General features: G+C 35.0%; 1 protein-coding gene across 2 annotated transcripts in view; it reads right to left on the reverse strand.

The window, feature by feature from the left end:
* The window catches only part of VPS50 (VPS50 subunit of EARP/GARPII complex), a 127,797-nt gene that overhangs the window by 61,064 nt on the left and 50,613 nt on the right, over window positions 1-16,120 (reverse strand). The window contains exons 13-14 of one of the 2 annotated variants that reach the window (XM_032252955.1): window positions 5,672-5,804; window positions 2,870-2,961 (exon numbers count right to left, since the gene is read on the reverse strand). In XM_032252955.1, the coding sequence (XP_032108846.1) occupies window positions 2,870-2,961; window positions 5,672-5,804 (225 nt within the window). Of the gene's footprint in view, window positions 1-2,869; window positions 2,962-4,366; window positions 4,378-5,671; window positions 5,805-8,707; window positions 8,722-16,120 lie in introns of those variants that run through there. The other variant, XM_032252956.1, reaches the window with a different exon arrangement.

The following is a 16,120-nucleotide window of genomic DNA, read 5'->3' on the forward strand; positions in this document are numbered from 1 at the left end:
TAACTGATTCATGAATAAATGTATGTTTCCAAAATACAATTTCCTATACCATTTTTTTCAAAACAAATCCTATATATAAAGACACATGCACACGTATATTTCTTGCAGCGCTGTTTACAATAGCAAAGACCTGGAACCAACCCAAATGCCCATCAATGATAGACAGGACAAAGAAAATGTGGCACATCTACACCATAGAATATTATGCAGCCATAAAAAATGACAAGTTCATGTCCTTTGTAGAGACATGGATGAATCTAGAAACCATCATTCTCAGCAAACTGACACAAGAACAGAAAAACAAACTGCATGTTTTCACTCATAGGTGGGTGATGAACAATGAGAACACTTGGGCACAGGGAAGGGAACAACACTTACAGGACTAGGTGGGGCAGGGAGGAGAGGAGAGGGAAGGGACAGCACAGGGGGAGGTGGCGAGGGATAACATTGGCAGAAATGCCTGATGTAGGTGACAGTGGAGTGGTGGTTGGGATGGAGACAGCAAACCACCATGGCATGTATGTACCTAGGCAACAATCCTGCAGGATGCAGGAAGTGCACATGTACCCCAGAGCCCAAAGTACAATAAAAAAAAAAAAAAAGTGGCAGTTTCCCCCGCATGTTCTTTCTCTCCTACTGCCATGAAAGAAAGTGCTTGCTTTTCCTTTGGCTTCCGCCATGATTGTCAATTTCCTGAGGCCTCCTCAGCCATGTGGAACTGCGAGTCAATTAAACCTCTTTCCTTTATAAATTACCCAGTCTTAGGTAGTACCTTTATAGCAGTGTGAAAACAACTAATATAGTGAGACTATGGAAAAATGGGAAAGCTTATATATTGTTGGTGGGAATGTAAACTAGTTCAGCCACTACGGAAAGCTGTTTGGAGATTTCTCAAGAAACTTAAAATAGAAGTACCATCTGACCCAGCAATCCCACTAGTGGGCATATATGCTAAGGAAAATAACTTATTCTGTCATAAAGACACATGCATCTGTATGTTCACTACAGCACTATGCACAATAGCAAGGACATGAAATCAACCTAAGTGCCCATCAACAGTGGATCAGATAAAGAACATGTAGTACATATATACCATAGAATACTGTGTAGCCATAAAAAAGAACAAAATTGTTCTTTCGGTCTTTTGTAGGAACATGGATGGAGCTGGAGGCCATTATCCTAAGCAACCTGACCTAACACAAGAACAGAAAACCAAATACCACATGTTCTAACAAGTGGAAGCTCAACATTGAATACACATGACTATAAAAATGGGAACAAGAGATACTAGGGATCACTAGATGGAGGAGGGAGGGGGGAGGCGTGGGCCAAAGAACCACCTATTGGGTACTATGCTTATTGCTTGGATGGCTGAAGCCTCAGTGTCATGCAGTTTACTCATGTAACAAACCTTCACAGATACTCTTTCTCCATAATAAAAGTTGAAATGTCAAAGAAAAAAAAAAAAAAAAAAAGATGGTCAAGCTGGGCATAGTGGCTCATACCTATAATCCCAGCACTTTGGGTGGCCAAGGCAGAAATATCACTTGAGCCCAGGAGTTCAAGACCAGTCTGGGCAACACAGCAAGACCCCATGTCCACAAATAATAATTGACGAAAATTAGGCATGGTGGTGCACATCTGTGGTCCCAGCCACTTGGGGCTGAGGAACAAGAATCACCTGAGCCCAAGAGGTCAAGGCTGCATTGAGCCATGACTCTACCACCACACTCTAGCCTGGGTGACAAAGTGAGACCCTGTCTGAAAAAATAAAGAGAAATAAAGAAAAAAAGATGGTCAAAATAAAGATCAGCTTCATTAGAAAAATCAAAAACACATTTTAAAAGACCATAACATGGCCAAAGGGTCTACAGTCTTCCAAGTTTCAAAGAAGTTCAAAAGAGTAAGTTATTTTCAAAGGAATTACACTGTGATCTAAGAAGTAACAAATTATCTGATTACAACAACTGAAAAACTTAATAAGCTACTGCTATGGTCTGAATGTTTGTATGTACCCAAAGTTCCTATACTGAAATTCTAACCTCCAAGGTGATAATATATTAGGAGGTGGGGCCTTTGTGAGGTGATTAAGTCATTAGGGTAGAGCCCTCATGAATGGTATTAGTGCCCCCTATAGAGGGGACCCCAGAGAGCTCCCCCATCCCATCTACTATGTGAGGACTGAGCAAGACAATGTCTATGAACAAGGAAGCAGGCCCTCCCAACAATGCTGGCACCCTGATCTCTGACTTCCAGCCTTTAAAATTCTGAGAAATAAACTTCTATTGTTTATAAACTATCCAGTTTGGAATATTTTGTTATAGGAGCCCAAATGTTGACTTTTAAAGCCAGATATATTCAGCCAATAAGCATCTAAGATTCCCTCAAGGCACAAAGATCATTGACTGAGAAAAAAAAAAAAAAAATCTTCATTCTAAACCATATTCTGACCTAAGTATGCCACCTGCTTAGTTACTCCTTTTTTAAAATTAACAGAATAAAAAAATTCAGAAAACACAGATAAATAAAAATAAACAAAACATCTCACTAAAAAAGCATACATTTATTTAGGATAGCAGAAATTCGCTAGGCCTCTAAAACAAAAGATATACTCAAGGCATATGTGACTATTTCCAATGGAGATTTTCAATTAAAAGACTTTTTTTTTTTACTGCTACTTACAGTTCAAATACAGTCACCAAATACATTACAGAAATTAAATTAAATGATAGCCTAATTCCAAACAGAAATATATGATTAAATCTGCGAAGAATACACAAATAAAAAATTTAAAACTGAATTTCTAAAACAACTTTGACCTGACATTTCTACTGCTTCTGTGAAAAAAATAATTTTAAAAAAACCAAACCTGCCATATTCGTGAAAGTCCATGTTCTAATTTCTTTTTTATGTAGCCACGATCAAAATTAGTTTCTTCAGTACCTATCATGTTACTCCCTTCTGAAAATAAAAGAAAACATATATTTTTAGATTTAATCCAATGTGTGTGTGTTTTCCAAATAATTTCTATTTGGCCTCTCATATATTATAAGTCTATGTTAAGATACATGAAATATGTTCAATATTTATACAATCAAAACAATGGCAAAAATAGGTATTAGAATTAAACACATTTGATAAGATAACATAAACTTAGACCAGGAAATGCTAAATATACCTAAGACCACTCAGATCACATGTGACTGAGGCTGAGACTCCACCTGAGTCAGTGTGGTCCCAGAGACCAGGTTCTCAGTGAGCATACTGCCTACTGCAAGACCATGTAAAAGGCTGTGAGAAGGGCATTACAGGACCAGTTAACTGAATTATCAATTAATATGCATACTAAGAGGACAGTCTACATCATGAACAGCTCAGGCAGTGAAGTGATAATGCACACGTTTTATATTTTTCATGATGAATCACAGTTTTATCCACTCCAGATAAACAATTTAACAATGTCTAGTTTAATAGGTAAGATCAATGATCTTCCTCCAAACAACTCTCCCCCTAAAGACAACTGAAAAATACAAACACACATTTATATTAAAAAGATGAAGCTTTGAGTGAATAACCTGTGCAGAACACCTAAGTGAGTATGTTACCATCTTGTCTCAGATTGGGAAGGTGTCCACTGATAACTAGTAAAAAGCCCTTGGAAATACCAGACCTCAGATACATAGATACATGACTACTTTGCCTCTGAGTACTCCTAGAACATAAGCCATATATGCATGGTATGGACTCAGCAGCCTAAGGCAGTACACCTGAACTATAGCTTTAGAGTTTTACCTTAGAACATTAATGTATTAGGTTACCAAACGGTATCAAATACTATCACTAAAGAGATACAGCAGATAAAATCTAGAGTCCTCTTCAGTTTTATGAAGTTCCATGGAGAGTAATGTTCAGTTTACTAATTTCTACAATTTTATTCCTGAATATGAAAGGATTAATTTCAGGTGAACAAATAACTTTTTACAGTCCTAGATACTATCAGCTGACTACTTCAGCACTTGAATATCCATAAAATATACAGATTAGGGTCAAGAAATTTTAGCAAAGAGGATTGAGTAATAAGGATCAAATAGAGTTTTAAGTTTGACTCAGTACTCCAGTGAATGTAAACTATTGGCCTAAAGCAAAAAGCTAGCTTCACCATGATGAATATATAGATAACTGTCACCTAAATTCTTCTATCTAAAATACGTGTTAATTCTATTCCAAACTTTACCTTTGGTCTCTCCTTAATGTACTGGAAAAACAAATACGGCTTAACAGTCTCCAGGTATTTCACTATTATTATATTATCTCTTGATCCATTTCCTTTCCTGATATTCACCACCAGCAGTATAAGTACTTTACATGTTCTCCAAGCTTTACAATGACCGTGCAGGGTAGATGCGTTACTTCTCTAAGGGTTTTGTTTTGTTTTGCTCTGCTTTGTAACTGGCCATTTTTAGGAGCAAACTGAAATGTGGAAAAACTAAGCAGGGTCTTCAAATTCTCACCTTTGGTAAATGGAAGTGAAAACTTGAAGCCAGGCCTCTCAGATTGTAGAGTCCATGGTCCGGGGGTAGTACAGGGGTAAGAGTGTAAGTTTGGGGTAAAAATAGTCTGAACGGGAGTCCTGGCTGTGTGCCCACCCTTCTCTCTGCCTTCTCCTCTTCTCTTTCTTCCTTTACTCTTCCCAACAATACTTCTAAATAGATAAAAATCCATACATGGAATTTTTCTCTTATTTTGTTTTCTAATTTTATGAGCTTCTTATAAGTCAAGAAAAAGATTAAACTTATGCCTTCTAAACCACCAAAATGTTTAATTAAACAGTGAAATTTGGGTGTGTTGTCCACTCACCAAAAAGCAAAAACCAAGCACCTCAGAAATTGTAAGTGACTAAAGTAACTTGATTAAATAGCAACAATAAATTGCATGTAATATTAAAAAAATGTACAGTATAATTTATTTTGTCTGTATTAAACAAAACGCTGATGAAATCACTTACTATTTTTATAAGTATTCTGAATATTCAATCTCAGCTACTGTTCAAGGATAATCACTTAAGGTCTATAACTATACAAATGAAGCAATTTAAACAGAATGACTAATAAATACAATAATTTTTTCAAAGACTTGTTCTTTATTGTTTAGCTGACTGTACCATAGTCATTTAAAGTTACATTTTCCATTAAAAGATGAATATTTTAAAACATGATTTTTAAAATGAAATTCTAATCATTTTCAGGAAGGAAAGTATCAATATAATTATTAATTCTTAGAACCTAGCTTTATTACTGTAACTTGAAAAGTGACCAAACAGATTAATATTGACCATCTAGCATTACTTTCACAGTAAATTTAGACAGACTAATGTCTTATCTAGTTTGCAACTAATAATATTAACAACAAAAATTTATAAATTCAGACCTAAAGCCATCACTTCTGGAAACTGGTACTACGTACCGCTTAAGAAGTCCCTTGGCCCAGTTACTCTCTAAAGGTAACAGAACATTTGAAGTAGCTGAATCACTTTCTTTGCTGAACATTTAGCCTCTGGTCATTTTAATCCTTGAAATCCAAAGGCATTCCTGCCCCTTTCCTTTCTTCTTACTCCAGTAATGTGGGATATTTATAGTTCAATTTTTTAAATAAAATAAAAATGTTTTCCTACCTGAAGCAGAAGCACTATCCTCATTGTCATGCTTTTCGTGCCATTCCATAGTCCTGTAATAGCTGAGCATAACTTCCCACAGTGCTTTGCACAGGTCTGCAAGGCATGGAATATAGCTGTCTGGTGTAACATGCTAAAGAAAATGAAAAGAGACAACTTTCAAATTATTATGTTAGTTACAACAAAATATGTAATTAAATATATTCAAAAATGAGAGATAACTAAGAAAATTTCTTCAACTGACATATCTAAAAAGAAAATTCAATGGTAAGAAAAAAAAAATTTAAGTAATTCCCATCTCAATATGGCTTTCTCCTACACATTAAGAACATCAGCCCATATGCTGTGAATTAAACTGTAGTCACGGAACCATAAAGGAATGACTGAATTAGCAATTGGTCTCATAAGTAGCAGTGTAAACATCCTCAAATACCTTTTTTGAAAGACATGATCCTAAACATGCAAAGACAGCTTTACATGGCCTGGACCTCAGTCACAACTTGCAAAAAGGAGGTTGGATTTACAGTTTTATCATTTCATTTGTGTAAATTAAGTACACATCTCTGACAATTTCTAAGTTTTTTAATCTCTGCCTTCTCCTCTTTCTTTCCCTTGGAATAGATATTCTATATTGGACAATAACATTTTAAAGTAACTTCTAACATAAACAAGGCTATGAAACAATATATTATCTCAAATCTTCTCCCTAATGGAAATGCATGGATTTTGTTTCCCTTTGTAAAAACAATTTGCCATTGTGCTTTTTTGTTCTATTCTATTTTGCAGGCTTCCCATTTATCATAATGCAGCAATTGCTCTATCATCTGGGATTTTCCAGCATTTCTTTAGTTCGTGATCAATCGACCACAACTTATGCTGATAAAATACTGAAAGGTGAAGACTGGTGTAAGTAGACTCCTCAAGATAAACAGCCAGTAGAAATAAGCTATGGCATGGTGTGGTTGATGATCCTGATGTCACAGTTAGTAGTGGTCCTTGCTCCTTCAAAAGGCTTTTTCTTCCCATAATGATCTCTCCCTCTAAACTCACTCACCAAAACATTTATTTGGCAATTAAGTTTATCAAATCTTTGAAACTAAACTAGGAATTACTAAAATAAAGAAGTTAAGCTCTGGAGTCAGACTGTGGGGTTTATGCCAAGAATGCTATAATGGCTTAATCTTACAAAATCCATTAATATAATTTGCTCTATTAATAGGCATAAGGAGGAAAATCAAATTATTATCTCAAAAGATGCTGATTTTTTAAAAATTTTTTTCTCAAAGTGGGCTTTAAGAAACCTCAAAACCCACTCCTAACAAAAACGTATGAGGAAATAAGAAGGAAAAGGTACGTACCTAATATGAGAAAACTCTAAGGCACAACCACTGAAGTCACAAACAAAACAATGATGCCCATTATCTCTACTACATGTAACTGTTTACACTGCTATTTATGGGAACACTTGTTAATTCAATAATGTCTTCCTGGTTCTGTGACTACAGTTTGATGCACAGCATATGGGCTGCTATTTAACAATGATTCAGAAGTATAAGCCAACACAATTAGATTACAGAAAACAGAGGCAAAAGAATTGGAAAAGAAATAAAACTATTTATATCTGCTAATGACATAAAAATACACCTGGAAATTCCTAGAAAACCAATAATAAAATGAATTCAAACAGTAAAAGAATTCAGCAAGGTAGCAATTTATAAAATGTACATGCCAAAACCAATAGCATTTGTATACAAATATCCATTTAGAAGATATACTGAATGAGAAACCCTCATTTATAATAAAAACAAGAGAGAATTTTTAGGAATTTAACAAGAAATGATAGAAAACTATGAAGAAAACCATGAAACACTCCCAAAAGACATAAAAATAGATTTGAACAAATAGAAAGAAACCCCTTATTCTTGGTTAGGATATCTCAACATGATAAGATGTCAATGTTCCTTAATATATAAATTTACTAAGATACCAATGAAAAAAGTCCAGAAAAAGATCTGGCCTCATATAAAAATATGGTATATGATAAAGACGGCATCTCACATCACTTAGATGAAGATAGTCTTTTCTTCACAAATAGTATTGGGAAAACTGTATAGTTAGCTGGAAAAAGATAAAATTAGACATATTCCTCAAGAATATGCAAGAATAAACTACAAATAAATAAGAGATTTAAATGTCAAAAAAAAACTATACCAGAAGAAAACATGAATCAATTTCTAACATTGATATAGAAAAAGACTTACTAATTACAACACAAAATTTACAAGTAATAAAAGTAAAATTTGATATTACTATATAAAAATAAAAACACAATTTGTATAGCAAAAAACACCATATGTGAAGTCAAAAGACACATGACAACTCTGTAAAATATTCACAACATAGATTCACACTAAAGACCTGATATCGCACATTTATATAGAATTCTTAAAAGTTTGGGGGGAATAAAAGACAAAAAATCCTATCAAAAAAATGAGAAAAAATGCACATGAACACATTTCATAAACAGAGATACAAAAATGGCCCTTCAACACAGCAAAGCATGTTCAACTTTACTTGTAATAGGACAAATGTAAATTAAAATTACAAGAAGATGCAGATTCTCACCAATCTCAATCTTAAAGTTGACCACTGACAAAGATTCTCTCCTTAATCAAACTCTAGTCAGGTTCCTCTGAGCTATCTTCTTAACAATGGCCTAAAAATACTGGAATAAAACACCTAACAGTTTCTTATGGCTCAAGCCACACCCCTAGGATGACTTCAGCCCCGCCTTAAAGTGCCTGCCTGAAAAAACTGAAGGCTATCAAAAAAACGTAGTGTTTGTCCCAACATCTGAGTATAGTTGGATCCAACATCTGTCCTCCAGTCTCTGTGAGAGGGTAGAAGCCTAACTTCCATTAACATCAGTTAGCAAACACAAATGGGTTTACAAGGACCAACTTCCTTCTCACTTTTTGTAAATGTTCACTTTTCCGATTCCATTAACCCCCTGCTCAACCCTCCACGTGAGCCCACTTCCCTCATTCTTCCTTTAAAAGCTGCCCAATCATCTTTGTATAAATCAAAGTTAAATCAGTTCACACTGGACTCTTCCCTATTACAATAGTATCTTACTGATTAAAACCTGTCCTCAACACTTTAACTAGTATTGTCAAAGATAACTTCATCTTTGACATCATATATGCTCTGCTGGAAAGGTTGTGATTAAACAGGCACTCTCATACTTTGCTAATGCAAAATAGTGCAATCCCAAGGAGGGAATTTGTCACGATCTAACAAAACCTACATGTGTATTTTCTCTTAAACCCAGCAATTCTACTTCTAGGAATTTAAACTGAAGGTATACCTCAAACATTGTGAAAATGCATATGCACAACGTTATTTATTAAAGGATTATTTGTAATTGAAAAACACTGAAATATATTTAAATGTCCAAACATAGGAGATTCATAGAACTTTATTCGTGCATACAAAAGAGAACTTTGCAGCTGTGAAAAACAATTTTGAGTAATTTCTCACATTTACTTTTATAATAGCTACCCTTACAATGAGCCAGTCTTACTGTTTTTCTTTGGTGATATGGTTTGGCTGTGTCTGTCCTCACCCAAATCTCACCTTGAATTGTAATAATCCCCATGTGTCAAGAGCAGGGCCAGGTAGAGATAACTGAATCATGGGAGTGGTTTTCCCCCATACTGTTCTTGTGAGAGTAAATAAGTCTCATGAGATCTGATGTTCTTATAAGTGGAGTTCCCTGACCAAGCCCTCTTGCCCGCCACCATGTAAGATGAGACTTTGCTCCTCATTTGCCTACTGCCATGATTGTAAAGCCTCACCAGACATGTGGAACTATGAGTCAATTAAACCTCTTTCCTTTATAAATGACCCAGTCTTGGGTATGATTTTATTAGCAGTGTCAGAACAGACTAATACACTTGGTTTCTTTTTAACACATAATTACACCTGACATAACTATTATACCATACATATATGACGAAAGCCAATACCAATACACAGGATCAGGAAAAGGCTAAAAGCATTTTCCAAGGACAAAGCAAAGCAAAAATCCCAAAAAGTTCTGGACTGTAACTCGGCAACCATAACCCCAAATAAAGGTACTCCTCTACATGTCAATTTTTCTAACTTTCATTAGCCCAACTTTGTATAAATTCATATATTATACAAATAAATTTAATCTAAGTATATCCCAGTATTCCTTCTGGTAGGTAAGAGAAAGGCAGTGTTAGTCATATTTTTTCCCAAAGAAAAATTATGACTGTACAAATAATTGTTATAGTCCTCTAATTAATTTCTATTATACTTCTCGCAGTTTAACAAACCAGAAAATTAAAACTGAGACCTACTATTTTCTATTCTCCAGCCAACCACTGTCCAGCTACACTATTTGCCTATTTATTTGAAAAAAACGAGGTCCTTCATTATGTTATCTCTTGAGGGTTTGCTGAAATTTAACAGGTTTGGATAAGATAATACACACAGAGATGTTAATGTGAATCTTTTTTTCAAAAAAAGTTAAAGTTACATAGTGAAGTTATAGCAAGCCTTTCTTCTCATTGAACTGATTCAAGGGTAAATAATCCAGAGATCTAGCTCAACCACTGCACATACCTAAACATCTCCCAAAAGAACCCAAATTGTATTATCTTCAAATACATTCACGTGTACAAACATAAGACTATGATATATGCAGCACCAGCAAAGAGATGATTCTTGCCTAAGTTTATATTCTAAAACAGAAACAAATTTAAACATTTTATTAAATACATAACAACAAATAGTTTAAGAAGAAAAGGTGAATTGGGATTGACTTTTTAAAAAACAATGTGTTTGATAAATTTAAGCCCAGCTATGTTAATCTCTGAAGGTTATACTGGCAATAAGTTAACAGTCATTTCATTTTAAAATTGGGCCTCTTTCCATTATGCCATGCAACCAACTGGTGTCAATTCTCACACTGACAAATGCTTCTCCTGCATTTAACATCACATAACTAAAATCATTTGCAACTAATATTTTCTAATTACTTTATAAAAATCACCTCCAAATTTCAGTTAGAGAATGTTATTACAAAGACATGAATGAATCATAATGAAAGAGATTCAAAGAAGCCAGAGAATAAGCAAATAATTACACAGGTAATTAAAAAATAAAAGATAGGCTAAGAGAGGAACCTGAGTGTTCCACCCTAACATCAATTCTTCACATATCCAGAGCACAATGGAAAGAGACCAAATAAAGAATTGGAATCCCTGGATTCCAGCTTGCATTAGTTCCACAAGTTACCAGTCACATGCCTTAGACAATAAACCACTCTGGTTCTCAGTTTCACCTGTCATAAACATGTTAGAGGTATCTGGATCTTCCTGTTTCATCAGTGATTGAAGTCATTCGTTTATTACTAAATACCTAATATTGAAACAGAGTTCAGGTTAAGGGGAGACTCATTTGGCATCATACTAGGAATATCATAACAGAGAAGCACCGTATCATAATCCCAGATCTATGTTCACATCACATATAGAAAATAGCAATGAAAGTCTTGATTGAATCAATTTAGAAAATATTCACAAAGTAAGACACCCCCAAGAGCTAAATAACATTATCTTGAAATTTTTTAAGAATAGATAAGAAATCGAAATTACCGAATATTTCTGTGTTTTAAAGCTATTTTCCAATGCTACTCTTCAACTGAAAAGCCAGTAGCATCAATTTACTTAGCAAAGGTTGTGAAGTGAGGGGAAAAGATAAAATAGGCATGTAATCTTTGGGAAATATCCCAAAAAACAAACACAAAAAGGAAATTTTAAGCATCCTGATTTTTAAAAAATCCATAAACTCTATAACAGAAACAACATACATATCTAATAAATTTGGTGATCAAAAAGGGTAAAAAATATCCTACGAGGAAGGATTTGGAGAAGATGAACAAATCTGCATGTCCCATGCAAGAAGCTCACATTTCCACTATGCTTCACAATTCAAACACCAAAATTCACTCCTTAATCCAATCTTGATTAAGACTTTCACAAAATCCACAAATCTGATTTCCCCGTCTCTTATCACTGTCAGTTCAGAGTGACACTTGGCACCTTTCATTTCTACTATTAACCATCTCAATCAACCTACTTGGTTAAAATAAAAATGATGGAACTAGCTTATCAAAACCAGCAACATCTCAGTCTTGATTATAAAATGTAAGTTTAGGCCATTTTCAAAGAACAGTATAAATCCAGAAATGCATATAAGCAGCCTTTATAAGTTTAAAGCACACAATGAAAGAATGTCATCTTATGAAAGTTATTTAAATTCGAAGTAAAGCAGTAAATACGGCGGCAGGCGGCGGGGAGGGAGCTGCTAGTTAGTCTTTTGCTTCTTATTCTATAATTTACTTTAATACCCATAAGAAATCTCTATCACCAAATCCCTAGAAAAATTTCAAAGTAATGCTTTTTATTTCAGAACATCAACATAAAAAATCTTAGGGATGGTTGTAATGAATTATTTTGTTCTTATTCCACGTTTTGATTTAGCACTCTAATCACATCCTAACAAACATAAAGGGAACAGATGTTTTGGCATCCTCACAGAGATCCAAAACTCCCAGTGCCTCCACCACCCAAAACACACACAGTGATAGACGGATTTCAAAAAACAACAAAGGGTTATCAATATCTTTAGATGAATGCTGTTAGCACTACAAGCTCATATCATCAGAAGCTGCTGGGGACAATCCTGCTGAGTGGCTTCTGAAAACATGCTGCTGGTCAAAACAGCACTAGGCCCACGGAGTTGAAAACATCTCTGGCCGGGGGTGGTGGCTCACGCCTGTAATCCCAGCACTTTGGGAAGCCGAGGTGGGCAGATCACAAGCTCAAGAGATCGAGACCATCCTGGCCAACATGGTGAAACCCGTCTCTACTAAAAATACAAAAAATAGCTGGGCATGGTGGTGTGTGCCTGTAGTCCCAGCTACTCGGGAGGCTGAGGTGGAAGAATCGCATGAATCCAGGAGGCGGAAGTTTCAGTGAGCTGAGTTTGCCCCACTGCACTCCAGCCTGGCAACAGAGCTAGACTCCATCTCAAAAAAAAAAAAAAGGAAAACATCTCTGGGGGTAACTCTGGACCTACGGAACTGTTTGGGCCAGCAGTTACAAGATCTCTCCAATATCTAAGTACTTCTGTGAGGGCCTACATGTATGAAATATGATTATCTTAAGATTCTAACCACTGGAAACCAGAGAGGTAGTACTGTATAATGAAAAGAGCACTGAACAAGATGAAATGTGTTTGGGCTTGGAGCCCAACTTTTTGACTTACTTGATCATGACTCCTGCATAGCAATTCATGTATCTAAATTCCAAGAGGTAAAGCAAATCTCCTAGAATCCCTCTGAAGCTTTAAAAACTATGAGTCTCCATAAACAAAAATATGCATATGCTTTTAGCAAAACTGGATTCATTCATGATTTAAAAAACAAATATAAATGGGCAGAAAAACATTCAATCTCATCTACCAGACATTTTATCATTAATGCTAAATATGTACATACACATAAGACATGTAGTAGGTAGGATATTAATAATCCCAACCTGGAATTAAGTAACTAGCACCAATTAAATTGTGAAATAAAAAGTTCTTCTTTAGTTTGCAGGTTATTCTAATTGCTGTTAAATGGCTTTAATCAAATAGATAGCTCACTATTATAAAACAAGCAAAGCATGTATAATCAGAACATGTAATTATCTTCAAAGTTTCAGGTGATAAGATGCTACTAGTAACCTCCATGCTGTCTGAGATAACAAAAAAAGGAACTATTTAAATATAAAAACACTAGCAAATAAAGAATCAGGTTTTTGGCAGGTTTCAAAAATGGTTTCCTTTCAGGCAAGGTGCCCTAAAAATGGCTTCCTACTAGTAAATTTATTTTTTTCTTTCTTCTGGCAGCTGTGTGCCACCATATAAAGATGGGTTGGCTTTTTTTAATCTCCAATCCAATCCCCCTCCCGAAAAATATCACCCAGCAGTCTAAATGTAATAACATTTGATCATGTTAAGGGTTCTTAGATACGAAAATATAGAGGCCTTGCCAGACCTGGACCAGTGTCAAGTGAACAGAATACCCCTCCACTTCCAGTCAAGAGAGTAACACTGGTTACCCAGATAAATGGTTCCCCAAAGCATGTGCTCCATAGGCACTCATTATTCCCTGGGTGCATTAGAAACAACCAAACCACGATACTGAAAAATCCGCTTAAACCAAGCCAGACAATCTACTGTTCCTTCCACTTGCCCTGTGCTTTCTTACTTTCATGCCATTGCTCATGATATTTCCTTTCCATTCCTGGACACACACTGTTCTTGTGCACATTGAAATCTGAGACCCAATTTTTACCTCCCTTACAAATCTCAAAGAGATATTTTGACCCCTTGGATACTTTATGCCATTTGGCCTTTTCTTACTCTACCTCTGAACATAATTAATGTGGCCTTAACTAGATTATAAACTCTTTAAAGTCTTATTTGTTCTTGCTGATCTGAACTCACGACTGAGTAAGAAAACCTCAGTAATGACAAGGGAACAGGTTTACACTTAGCAGGTTATAGTGCTAAGAATATGAAGTCTGTGTCTTCTACCAGAAACCATGAAATAGTAACAGGCTAGCTTATTAGTTTGCAAGTAGAATAAAATTTCAGACTCTTCACAGTTTTTGATGATCCAGAGAGAAAATGGCAGGGAAAAAAAGGAAGAAATGAATAAACTTTCCTTACCTATCTTTTGGTCATTAAGTTTTAATTTTAAAAATTATCAAAACCTACTTAAATCTAGAAATCAGTACATAAAATTATATGCTACAGAATTAGCTAGGCACTCCATATATGCGATAAGAATAAATCTGACAGCTGAATTCTCAGTTCATTCTGAAACTGACCTGAGCAAACCAAGTAAATTATAATATTCTTAGAAGTGAAAAGGTTTCTCTCTTCAACCAAATATTCAAATTTGTAGCATTCAGCAAGAAAGGTCTACTCACCTATCCAACCACATCAAGCAAATTAACCTCAACAATCAATGTAATGTTTAATTTCCTTGTCATCACAAATATGCCTGAGTGATATGCAACACAAATTACTTTTGATATGCTACCTTCTGGCATCTGACAATTTTGGTATAAAATAAAAGATAATCAGCTTTCATGTGCTTAGGGAAAGGGATAAAAGCAGACGCTGCTGATCAAGAATGTAAGTTGAAATACCATTTTTATAGAGCAATTTAGGAAACAAAAACCAAAAGCCTTTAAAATGTAAAGCCTTTGAAAGGCAATGCAAAGTCATTTCTAGTGATTTATCCTAAAGAAACAATTAAAGAAGTACGCAAAGATTTAGCTTTAAGAATATTTGGACACAGGGAGGGGAGCACTACACACTGGGGTCAGTTGGGGGGAAATAGGGGAGGGATGGTGGGGGGTGGGGAGCTGGGGAGAGATAGCAAGGGGAGAAATGCTAGATGTAGGTGATGGGGAGGAAGGCAGCAAATCACACTGCCGCGTGTGTTCCTATGCAACAATTTTGCATGTTCTTCACATGTACCCCAAAACCTAAAATGCAATAAAATAAATAAATGGGAAAAAAAAAAAAGAATATTTACTACAGTGTTGTTCATAATGACAAAAGTTGGAAATAACATAAATATCCAAGAACAGGAAACCAGTTATTAATCCACAGAATCTCTTACACTGAAATACCATTTAGTCATTAAAAATTATACAAGTAGCATATTTACTGAAATGGAAAAATTGTTTATAATGTAACAAGTGGGAAAAAAGTTATAAAAGTTTGTGCAGCCACTTTTAAAAGCTGTAAGGCTTATATACAAATTAAAAGAACCAGCTTTGCATGCAAACATATACAATTTCTACTTTCTTCTTTTTGCTAGTGTCTTTTCCTACAATTAATGTTTTAGTTGCATAAAATATGCATATTTTTAAGAGAATGTATATTAATGATTGCTTAATTTTAGCCACTATTTACATAACTTACATTATGTCTAACCCTATAAAGACTGTGAGTAACATAAAGACATATAAATAACATACCAGTTTAAGAAGCTGGAAAACAGAAAAGAAGATAAGGAGGCAGCAGTTAATCCTTAGAGAACTCAAAACAAAATGGGTTCTAAACATGAACATTAACTTTATCATTAACTTCCTGCAGCTTATCATCCATAGTAAAGAGAATCAATACACTCTCACAGTATCCCATGAGAGAAAATATTAATTCCTCACAAAAGAAAGTATTCTGAGAATTTAGGAACAGAAACATGTTTTCACTCAAAAGAAGAATTTCTCTTTGGGGTTTTATACTAATAACAAAATAAACTATATCTTCTACAGGGATCTTACTAAAGAT

This window comes from Sapajus apella, unplaced genomic scaffold (genome assembly GCF_009761245.1).
Source record: "Sapajus apella isolate SASKATOON/1434 unplaced genomic scaffold, GSC_monkey_1.0 scaffold81, whole genome shotgun sequence".
In the NCBI taxonomy this organism is placed as follows: Eukaryota; Metazoa; Chordata; class Mammalia; order Primates; family Cebidae; genus Sapajus; species Sapajus apella.